This window comes from Alnus glutinosa, chromosome 1 (genome assembly GCF_958979055.1).
Source record: "Alnus glutinosa chromosome 1, dhAlnGlut1.1, whole genome shotgun sequence".
Lineage (NCBI taxonomy): Eukaryota > Viridiplantae > Streptophyta > Magnoliopsida > Fagales > Betulaceae > Alnus > Alnus glutinosa.
Window position 1 is genome coordinate 48,146,964 of NC_084886.1, and position 12,225 is coordinate 48,159,188.

The window sequence follows — 12,225 nt, forward strand, 5'->3', positions numbered from 1 at the left end:
TCAATTCATGATTGCTAGTGAAAACCCATGAAACAACAAAGGATTTAACAACTAAAACCCATGAAAAAACAAAGGACTTAACAACTAAAACCCATGAAAAATACATGCCGAGTGCCGAATTAATTTGGGAGGGCCAGTGACTGGTGACTAGCGGCTGCCGACTGGCGACTGGTGAGAGCCGGTGAGGGCCGGTGAGGCGACGACTAGCGAGCTGGCTAGTGGCAGGGCTGCGGCGCTTAGGGCAGGACACGACTGCGGCGCTCAGGGCAGGGCACGGCTGGACCGGCTGGTGACTGGTGATGCGGGCTAGTGGAGTAGTGGGCAGTGGCGCTCAGGGAGTTCCCAGAGTTGTCTGTGGTTGCCGGCTGGGTCAGTGAGGCCGTGAGGGTCCTGGGTGCATGCGGGCAGCGGGATGCGGCGCTCAGGAGTCACTAAGTCAGGGAGTTACCAAGTTAAAAGATTAGTGTTGTAGGGTTTTGTTTTTCGCTGCCTTCTTTTTTTTTTTTAAAACCTGCGAGGCGGGGCGGGGCAGGGCGGGGACCCGAGGAAATTCAAGGGTCCCCCCCGCAAACCGCCCCGCCCCGCACCCAAAAATAAAACCTTACTTCTAAAAATATAAATGTAGTAGTGCAAGTAAGAGTCGATCCCACGGAAAATAATTAAACGAATTTTTATGCTACGTGAACAAGGATGGGGGGGTTTTGAGTATGAAAATAATTTTAAGAAAAACAACAAAGAAACAATTTAAAATATCAATCAAGTAAGAAAACATTGGTCTAAGTCAACTTCCACCGTCGGAATTTTACAACTGATCATTGATGCAAATATATATCAATTCATACTTGAATATTCATCATTGGAACTATTTTCCTATCTCTCCTTAGTCGTAGTTAATTAGAAGACAAGCGCTCTAATTAACCCTAACTACTAAACAACCTAAGACAAGCGCTATAGGTTTAATCTAGTAGCAGCCTTAAGATTTAGAGAGATCGATGAAGCGAAACAACACAAGCACAAGCACAAGCAGTTGCATTTAATTTCGTCGGATGTTCTTCCTAAGATTTAATAATCACTGAGAAGCAGCAAATCATTAAATCTTAGTTGCTTCACAGATTGGAGGGATCAAACAATTACGGATTTGATATCCATCCTAGCAATAGATTGCAACGAATAATAAACTAGTAGTACTCCTAGCAATTAAACGAGACAATCATGGAATTAGGCAAAGAAGAACATCCGATACTCAAAGCATAAATCGAACAATAAAAACAAATTAGATCTCATAGTTTTATTGATTCCGAGGCTTTCGTTTTCTTCGACCAATTATGAAAGTTTAGCCACGCAGGGCCATGACTCAAAGAAGTTAGAGAAGAGGGGAGAAGATGGAAGATAGAAGATGTAAGTTAGAAGGTGTATGTTGTGTGTAATGGTTCCCCCCTTTTATACATGTTTCATCCTATATGCTAGAAACCTAGGAAATCTCCTAAAGAAAGATATTGTAAATACTATCTTAAAATAACAATACACAAATCTACTAATTAAGAAAAATATTAAACATAAAATAAAGGCTAGGATAACTAGGAAGGTGATGATTTTAATGGGGACTTTTGTTGCTATATGCTTTATCTATTCTTTCCTTATTTAAGTCCCCACAAATCAGCCAAGTATGGAGAGAAAATCAATTTGCCTTATCATGGAAATAGATGCTCCTTTCATGTTGTCTTCTTCCGCGTGGTCCCCACAAATCTCTTATTTATTTCCTTTTGCTTTAACTTTTTATTTATTGCTTGGCTTGGCTAGAATTGATTGGATGATTATGAAAAGGCTCAAAGTAAAGAAATTTCCATATCTGAAAACTTCATAAAATAAATCGCATCAGATCCACATCAGAACTTCAACTTCAAGCCCGATTTCTACCTTGATTCATCCGGTATCTCTCAAAATGCAAAACATAAAAGTTGTAGATCTTTTTCTTGACGTTTCACAGCATCTTGAATCATCTCAATCGGAGCTTTTATGAGAGAGTTATGTCCAGATTACGAACTAATATCAAATCTGTCCAAAATCGTCCAATTAGCTTTGTTTTGCATTTAATGCCTCAATTTGCATCCTAAATCAAAATATAAGAATAATGAGTACATTTAGGCATTAAATAAGTATAAGAGATTAAATATTAAGGGGAAAAATATAACATTTTACATTCTCATCAGGCGGGTTTTGCGGGGATTTGCTCACTCCTACGTTTAAGTGTTGAATTTTTGAAATCAGAATTAAATTTTTATTTAATTTACAAATTTTAATATTTAATTTTTTAAAAAGAGTTGAATAAAATATGATTTATTTTTTTAAAAGTTGAATAAAATATAATTTATTTTTGAAAAAAGTAGAATCAAAATCATATTATGTTTCCAAAATTCCGTTGCCAAATAGCATTCCTTTCTCTATATCAGTATTATCTATTCTTTCTTTATACTATTTAAATATTTTTTTCTTTACTTAAAAAGAGATAAAACTTCGTTCAAAAAAAGAGAGTGAAAGAAATGAATAAAAGCTTTTAGCTCGCACTTGTGAAGCAATTGGAAATCTATCGGTGATGGGAGTCCTATTTGTTTGGCAATAAAAAAGAATATTCATTCTTCTCTACTTTTTTCAAAAACAAATCATATTTTATTCAACTTTTTTAAATTTTATCTTACAAAGTCAAACCTTGAAATTCGCACAATAAATTAGAATTAAATTCTGATTTCAAAAAATCGAAACCAACGTTTTTATCTTGTAGTCTTTATGTTGTTTATATACATACGTACATTTTCCTCTGTTTTAATTTGTCTTATATATGCTGTGTCTAATATATTGGTGGGTGATATATAAGGTGATTTAACGTTATGATTTCTTTTATCAATTGACGTATTTTATTGAAGCTCTAAACTATTAAGACGAGATTTCTCTTTTTGAGATGTGACTTATCTTTCCTTCTTCATTGTAAGACTCTACCAAAGGTTCTGTTCAACATAAAATTTATTTGTCTTTTCTTTCGTTCGTCTTATATCTTGCAGCATCTCTACTGCTCTTCTCCAAATTTGGACAAACATTGTAGCTTAACTCTATTTTAAATTAGTGATGTCTAATTGAATGTGGAGCTTTTTGAGGGGTTCTATCTATTATTTTTATAGCAATCCATTTTAGCTAACCCAATACGCTCTTCACCGGTTTTAATACACAGGCTCGACTTTCAATAGCTGTTCGAGTGCAGTTTAAGTCTTTCACTTGGAGACTCAACTGACATAGTTTGAATTTCCATTAGCCAATAACAATTTTTGTGTCCCTAATAACAACAAATTTGTGTGTTTTTTCAAGAGATTTATATACAATTAACCTCAATACTTTCCTTTGAATAGTAGTGTCTGCTTGCATATGCACATGCGCTTGTACCTAATTCTAAGGTAACATTCATTTTATCTTAGATTTTGATCCCACAAACTAATACAGATTATTACCCTCTCAGCTGCAACCCCAGCCCAGAGCATTCCCCATGTAAGCTGCCTCGAGGGGAACATTATTCAAAAATAGTCCCCGTGTGGCAAAAGACCAAGTAACAACAATAGCATCACCAATCATACCAGCAAAACATTGCCTCTACGCCAAGCTTAATGCATGATCATCATCATCATCCCCTTTAATCACCACCGGCACGCCTAATGTGATGCTTCCTCAAATGAACTTAAAGAGCTGATTATGGATTCATATACCTCTACTCCTTTCAAATATACAGTGTCTTTCAAGAACTGCAAGACAGTTAAACGAAGCAAGAAAAAGAACAGCAAGCATTAATATGCATGCATGGTACGTTAGCTACGCAGAATGGCTATTTCATTAGCTTTTATTGAAAATGGATGAAGGTGAAATGGAAAAGTCTTGTCATAGCCGTTCTCATGGGAATGATTATTTCTTAAATTGAGGAATAGCTATTCTTAACAAAAGCTATTCCTTTTTCTTTTTTCTTTCTAATCCACCAGTCATTCTAGGTACCAAAAATGTAAATGTAAATGAAATACAGTATATTTGAAAGGAATATGTGAATGTATAATCAGTTCATGACAGAATTAAGAGTAAGAAAGGCAGCAGCACTAAATGTACGTGAAAGAGTAAGAGAGATGAAGATAGATTGCAAACTTGTCAAACCTCATTATGGTCATGCAGCAAAATGGGAGTATTTGTCATTGGCGAGAAACCAAGAGCAGGAATTCCCAACTGTCTTATGTATCGTGCATCTGTGGTTGAAACCAAGATTTCAGGCTTTGCAAGTTTTCCTCCAACTGCAGTGATAGCTTGCTTGAAAACAGACCACCATGGATTGGAATCATTGGTTGTTGTCATCAAAGGGCGCCCCATGTAGTCTCTTATATAATTAAGGGTCCTTTCTCAGTGATCTGCCATATGCATATAAAGAAAGTATCAGCCAAATAGTTGTGAGAAGATGAAAGAAAGAAAATCTACTCTGACCCAGTTGACCAGGTACTGGTTTTCAACAGAAAATTTAAAATCTTAAATCCATTGGTTCGGCTTCTGAAAAATATATACATAAGAGTACTTCAGCTGCCATTATCAACCGAAAAGTAAAAAATAAAAAAGGGATTTTGGCTACTGGCAGCAAGCCTTTCAGTCACTTTTCGTCAAACATCATAACGTATTTATAACATATTCATATCATAGCGGAAGCATGCACATAAAATCATTTACATATAAACCCTTTTTCAAACATATAGTTTTGGAATTATAAAAAGCGGCTACCGAATAAAGGTTATTCTATATATATATTATATACTTTGAAAACAATTTTAAGAAAACATTGCATTGACATTTTGAAGAAAAAAAGGTATGATCACATATACTTCTCTCGTTCCTTAGCTTCAAGAATTCAGCACACTTCACTTAGCAACCTAAGCAAACACTCACGAACATGCAATTACTATTTGTTAACGCTTTCGTATACCTTTCATTATTTTCCATTGTTTGACCCTCCTAAACATTGCTTCCCATGCAAACTAAAGGGCAGATCTGATTTCTCCTCTTTAAGACGCTCATTTCGTATTTCAAGTTTGATTCTCTTCTTGAATGATCACACTATGCATTTATGTTCAATTTACTACATATGGACCATGCAACGTGAGCTTATTGTCATACTCTTTAAGTGTATATAGGTCTCAACAACACTTATATCTAGTCTTTATAGGTTTCCTAAGTCACCATAAGATCCCCTAGACAAATCTGGTTTCGGACCAAAAAGGTAGGCTTTTAAGCCCTCAAGGTTCAACCTATGTGTTTGTTTGTAAAGTAGGACGCCCATTGTGTCATTTTGTCATTTCAATCAACCTAATAATGATATATATTTAGATATCTTGGAAGGAGATCGATCGTGGGTTGGGTTGAGAGAATGGGCGAAAGTGCAGTGAAGGCTTCGAAGTCTGGAGGATGTTGGACGATGAAGAGGCAATATCCATGTGGGTAACCTCTTCTTAGGTATATATATATGCTCTCTATAAGAATCAAATCCCACATTATTATTATTATTATTATTATTATTTTCATTTATTTTTATATATAGAAAGAGATCGAGAGAAACTTCCTGGAAAAAAGTTCGATCATTCATGGTCTCATCTCATTCAACAACCATATCCATAGTGAGAGCTGTTCTGGATTCGCAATAAATATATATATATATATATATATATATATGTATGTATCTTCAAGGACCAACTTGTTGACCCAAGAGGTCGGTTCCTATTTTTCATTTTTGAATCATCTGAATACGTCAAATCTTAGCACTAGTACTCTATGACAGCTCCTGGTTGGGAGGGAAATCTAATACAAATAATTCATTTTACACGCATCCTATCTGGCAGACCATCATGATTAGCGCGTGGCATTAAAGCATTCTAAGCAGCTTTTTAATTATTTTTCTTAAATACAGGAAATAAAATTATTTTTTATTTCTCTATCGGAAAAAAAAAAACTTCACAATAAATTCTTTTTATCTTTTCCTATATCAATTAAATATTATTTATTTACTTTCTTTTTATACTTTTTTATTCTTTTATTATTTTATCAGTTCTCTCTCTCCCTCATCAGTAATCGCCAAGACTCAGGCCTGTCGCCCTTGTTGTGTGCAGCAACCCATTGCATCGCCGCCCATGTGTCCTCGTACGCAATACCTCCAATCCGGAGCTCTTCTGTAGTGGATCGACACTGCCATGACGTTTGCTTCGGCGGCTACGGAGCTGACGTAGTTATGATAAAGAGGGGAGAATGGGGATTTGACGCAAAAGGCACCGTCGTGGATGTAAATGAGGGGAAGCTTGTGGGCGGCTGTGGAGGTGGTAATGTTGGGGAGGAGGAGGCGGGCAGACAAAGCGGTTTCGGGTGAGATTGTGATGTCTTTGGATTGGACTCCAGTGAGGGGATCGGTGGTGGGTGGTACAGTTTCGGTGCCGAGGAGCCTCTCGACTCTGCCGTCTTTGTAGACACAGAAGAAGGGAGGGAAGTCATGGGCTACTTTATTGAGTTTGTGAATTCTAGTTTCGGTGCCGAGGGAAGTTGCGAGGGTTGAGTTTGTGAATTTTGTTGGGTTTGTGATCGAGAGCGTGACAAGGACTGCTGTGACAAACAGAGGTTTTGGGTTTGCTAAAGAGAATGGTCGGACGAAGAAGAAGACAAGAAAGGAGATGGGGCTACCTAAAAGATGAGCAAGAAGAGATATTATATTTTTTTATGATTATAATATTGAATGCGAATGCTACAGTGCTTTCCAATGCATTGTGAAGCATTGTAGCATTCTTAAGGAACATAAAATTATAGGGAAGCTGCTATGGGTGGCTTTTTGTGACTTTCTTAAAAAAATTTCAAAAATATAGGGAACAAAATTCTTATAAGGAAGCTGCTGTGAATGCTCTTAGAGCTTTAACATTCCTTTCTCTATATTTTAGCTAACGGTATTATCTATTATTTCTTTATACTATTTAAATATTATTTATTTACTTAAAAAGAGAGAAAACTTCATTCAAAAAAGAGAGTGTTAAAGAAATGAATAAAAACTTTTAGCTCGCGCTTGTGATGCAATTGGAAATCTATTGGTGATGGGAGTCTTATTTGTTTGGCAATAAAAAAGAATATTAATTATTCTCTACTTTTTTCAAAAACAAATTTATATTTTATTGGGGTAATTACCTTTTCCCCCCATGAACTACCAAAAAATGCGCGATGCCCCCATGAACTACCAAGTCGACCAAAATAGATCATTCAACTACCAAAGATAACCATTTTCCCCATTCCGTCAGTCACACGCCGTTTTACCCTCATTTTCTTCCTCTTTTCCCCCTATGAACTACCACCATCTTCCTCTTTTCCCCCCATGAACTACCATCATCTTCCAACATGCCCCCATATAAAACGGCACATGACCCGTTGACCGTTTGTTTTAACCCTTTTGACTGACGGAAGAAGGGAAAATGGTTGTCTTTGGTAGTTGAATGCTCTATTTTGGTCGAGTTGGTAGTTCATGGGGGCATTGCGCATTTTTTGGTAGTTCATGGGGGAAAAAGGTAATTACCCCTATTTTATTCAACTTTTTCAAATTTTATCTTACAAAGTTAAACTTTGAAATTCGCACAATGAATTAGAATTGAGTTCTGATTTCAAAAAATTGAAACCAACGTTTTAATCTTGTAGTCTTTATGTTGTTTATATACATTTTCCTCTGTTTTAATTTGTCTTATATATGTCGTGTCTAATAAATTGGTGGGTTATATAAGGTGATTTAACGTTATGATTTCTTTTATCAATTGACGTATTTTATTGAAGCTTTAAACTATTGAGACAAGATTTCTCTTTTTGAGATATGGCTTATCTTCCCTTCTTTATTGTAAGACTACCAAAAAGTTCTGTTCAACAAAAACTTTATTTATCTTTTCTTTTGTTCGTCTTATATCCTGCAGCATCACTACTGCTCTTCTCCGAATTTGGACAAACATTGCAGCTTAACTCTATTTTAAATTAGTGATGTCTAATTTTTTTATATACATACGAGCAGGAAGAAAACAATAAACATTGCAAAGTGATGGCAAAAAAATACAACTAGTAACGATCTAAAGTAATAGGAACACTACGAATAGGATCGATACCAACACTGACAAGCTGAGTAGTAGGGGAAGAAATGATTGATGATGGAGTGGGAATGCTGCTTGAACTAAATCGAGTTGCGGCCCAATGTGCCACATAATGGGCACCGAAGTTTGCACTTCTATTAACTTTCCGAGCTGACCAAGAAGAATCAAGAGGGACAATGTCTAATGTGTGTTGAATGATGTCAGTGATGTGCCAATCCTGAACAATAGTTGGATGTTCAAGAGCAATGATAACCACCTGAGAGTCACTTTCTATGACAAATCGGTCAAGGTGAAGAGATGAAGCGAGAGAAACAGCGAGGTGTGCAGCTAAAGCCTCACCTTTATTAGGAGAACAATTGGACTGGATCTGGGTAGTCATCTGGATCAAGTTGCCCTCATGGTCTCGACAAATAGCCGCTTGGCAAGAAAAGGAGTCGCGAATGGCAGTATCAAAGTTGATCTTGTGCCAATTTGGTGGAGGGCAAATCCACTTTTCCGGAGCGGGGTCTAACTTGTTTGACCATGCATCGCAGTGTTGATGATAAGTATTGATGATGAGTTTGGCAAGGATATGAGCATCAAAGGAAAGGCCATCATGGAAAGCTTTATTACGATGGAACCAAAGGAGGTCGCAAGTAACAGTAGCAAAAACCTGAAAACAATGAAGCTCCGAACATGGAATGTGGAGAAGAGCCTCAGAGTATAAAATAACTTGTACCCAATCACATAAATTGAGAGAATCCAAAGTGGTAGAATCTAGCGGCCAAGGCGAGAGATGCCAAACGACTCTTGCAAAGTGACAGTGAAAGAAAAGATGCCTGAGCGAATCCGGCCCAGTCTTGCAAAGCAGATAGGAAACAGCAAGGTGATATGTGGGAATAATTGACTATAACCGCAAAGTAGTTGGTAAAATATCCCAAGCTATCTTCCAAAGAAATATTCGGAGACAATCCGTGAGCTGCAGTTTCCAGATATCTTTCCAAAAGGAAGACGGAGGAAAGGGAGGGGACCCTGTAAAGTCATTATTCAAAATTGAAAGATAGGCCGAGGATGTAGAGAACCGCCCAGAGCAAGAGGAAGTCCAGAGATAACTTGTTGTTGGTGCCTGTGAAATTGGCAGCCGGCTAACGGCAGTAGCAGAAGTTGGATCGAAAAGGACAAAAAGGAGATGCTCATCCCAGCGCCGTATACCTGGTAGAATTAAATCTGAGATAGACAAAGGAGGAAGATATCTGGAATTTGGACTTCAGGGAGAAGGCCGATAGGATGGAAGGGACGGAACCCAGGTCGTGGACCAAATGCAGGCAGAGCTAGTTGTAGAAACATTTAGACAAGAACCTACAATAAGATACTCCTTGCATTTTTGGATTCCTTTCTAGATCCAAGAAGCCGTAGGGCTAGGGGGAGCAGAGAAGAAAGAGCCGTATTGGATATATTTCTTCTTCTGCAAGTGCTCAACCCATAAGGAATTAGAATGCAGGAATTTCCATCCAAGCTTAGTAATAAGCGCCAAATTTGTGGTAGTCATCTTTCGAAGCCCAAGACCACCTTGATTCCGAGGAAGACAAATAGAGTCCCAAGATTTTAGCCTCAGATTACGTGACTTGTCTGGTGGAAACCCCCACAAAAAATCTTTGAATCGTCGATCTAAATTTTTGCATAGGAATGTACTCATAGCACAAGTAGGAATTGCCATAGCATAAGTAGGAATTGCCGCAGCCGTAGATTTAATGAGGACAGTTCGTCCAGCTTGAGATAGAGTCTTTGCCCTCCAACCATTTATTTTGGAAATGACTTTATTAAGTAGGGGTTGGAAAGCCTCTTTCCGAGAGGGTCCAAACATCAAAGGCAAACCCAAATAAAAAAGGGCAGAGGTGGTCAGTCGAAAAGGAATAATCCCCAAGATGCTTGAAATACTGGCGGAAGAGGTATTCTTACTAAAAAGAATCGAAGACTTCCCATTATTGATTTTTTGACCTGACCAACTGCAATATTTATTGAGACAAGAGGAGGCGCTATTGCCTCAGAGGAAGTAGCCTTGGCAAAGATAATCAAATCATCCGCAAATAATAAGTGATTAATCGGTGGACAAGATTTGGTGATACGGATGCCTTTGAGTAGCCCAATGGATTCCTGGTGATGGAAAAGTCGAGAAAGAACTTCAGTTCCTAAGATAAAGAGGAAAGGAGAAAGAGGATCACCTTGACGTAACCCCCGAGATGGTGTAAATGTCCCAAAGAGGGAGCCATTAAGCAAGATCGAAAAAGAAGAAGACGATACACAAATCCGTATCTAATTGACCCAGATGGGGTGGAAGCCCAATTTAATCATAATGGTCAACAAGAAATCCCATTCCATTCTATCAAAAGCTTTCTCCATATCAATTTTTACAGCCATAAGGCCTCCACGGCCTCGTTTAGATTTGAGAGTGTGGAGGAGCTCATGAGCCATAATAGAATTATCCTGGATTGTTCGAGAGAGAACAAAAGCCGATTGATATAGAGAAATGAAGTGATAAAGTAGCACTTTGAGTCTATTTGTCAATAATTTGGAGATAATCTTGTAAATAAAATCGCAGAGACTGATTGGTCGAAAATGATGAACCATAAAAGGCCCAACCTGCTTGGGGACTAGAGCTATAAAAGTATGGTTGTGCTCCTTTAGAAAATGATGCTTGTTGAAGAAATTCCAGACACAACTGAGAACCACCTGTTTAACAAGTGTCCAATATTTCTAAAAAAAAAGCCCAGTAAAACCATCCAGCCCAGGTGCTTTTGTGGCCCCAATACTAAAAACGGTATCATGAATTTCCTGCTTAGAGGGAATAGAACAGATGGAAAAGTTATATTCTTCAGTAATAACAATGTCAAAGAGGTTAAGTAACTCATCTAGAAGACTCGGGTGGGAAGTAGTAAAAAGATCTGCAAAATGAGTACACAGTGTGGTCCCAATAGCCTATCGATCAGAAATCCAGGCACCACTGGGTAATTTCAGGAAGTCAATGGCAGTCCTACTACGCTTGATAAGCGTTGAGAGATGGAAGAATTTTGTACTCAAGTCTTTGCATGTGAGCTATTGCTCGCAGGATTTATTCCGCCAAAGTGTTTCTTCATGTCTCCGTAGGTCATCAATAGCCTTCCGTAGACCCTATTCATGAAAAGAAAATGTAGATGGAATGGTGGACTGTTGTAGAGTATCGAGCTGAGAAGTCAAAGAGAGAAGCTGATGCTAAATATTGCCAAAAGATATTCAGTTCCAAAGCTTGAGGGCTAGTTTAGTGGAGCGCAATTTCTTATTCAAGATAAAGCCCAGGGTGCCGAAACAGAGGTGGAGACCAAGCCAAAGCAATAGTGGAGTAGCAGTCTGGATGGTGAGACCAAAATTCCTCAAATTTAAAAGGTCGAGCCAATGAAGTATCAGAATGAACCGTATCCAGTAATAGAGGGTTATGATCAGAACCCGAAGCATGGAGATGCAAGATGGAGAACGATGGAAAGAGATGGATCCATTGGGAGGAGGCCATACTACAATCCAAACGTTGGGGAATTAGATGACGACCATCCCGATGGTTGGATCAAGTAAAAGGATTCCCTATAAATCCTAAGTCAACCAAACCAAAGGAATTGACAAATTCATGAAAATAATCTGTAGAGGAAGAGGCATACGATAAACCGTCCATCTTGTCTTGCTGGGATAAAATCATGTTAAAATTACCAATGCATAACCATGGTCCCTTAAAGTTGGTACCCAATTGCATCATATTATCTCAGAATTGAGGTTTACCAAAAGCATAAGGAGAGCCATATTTACATGAGAGCATCCAGGGTTGGTTTGGGGGATCAGAATAATACCAAGCACTTATTGTATTTACATTAGTTTGAAAACACTCTAAATCAACTCCTAGTTTCCATGCTAACACAAGACCTCCTTTGGAACTATAAGGAGGAGCATGAACCATTAAAAAAAAAACCCAGACCATTCAATCTAATACAAGCAGCAGATGGTGAAATTTTTGTTTCAAAGAGAGATAAAATATCAGGAGACTGCGAATTGTATAGGCTCG

At 37.9% G+C, this 12,225-nt stretch overlaps 1 protein-coding gene across 1 annotated transcript; it reads right to left on the reverse strand.

Annotated features, from left to right (window-relative positions):
• Positions 1-3,366: 3,366 nt before the first annotated feature.
• On the reverse strand, positions 3,367-5,347 carry LOC133861026 (uncharacterized). The gene is made up of 3 exons (XM_062296725.1): positions 5,248-5,347; positions 4,183-4,421; positions 3,367-3,785 (listed from the first exon to the last, which is right to left on the reverse strand). The coding sequence occupies exons 1-3, from the start codon at positions 5,345-5,347 to the stop codon at positions 3,696-3,698; spliced, it is 429 nt and encodes a 142-aa protein (XP_062152709.1). The 3' UTR covers positions 3,367-3,695.
• Positions 5,348-12,225: the final 6,878 nt, after the last annotated feature.

What these genes read in the sequence shown, in the direction of transcription:
- LOC133861026 (XM_062296725.1), bottom strand. Translation starts at nt 5,347, where the DNA reads ATGGGCGTCCTACTTTACAAACAAACACATAGGTTGAACCTTGAGGGC. An exon ending in TTTGTCTAGGGGATCTTATG is followed by an intron (nt 4,422 to 5,247) that starts GTGACTTAGGAA and finishes CAGATCACTGAG; the next exon opens with AAAGGACCCTTAATTATATA. An exon ending in TGCTGCATGACCATAATGAG is followed by an intron (nt 3,786 to 4,182) that starts GTTTGACAAGTT and finishes ACTGTCTTGCAG; the next exon opens with TTCTTGAAAGACACTGTATA.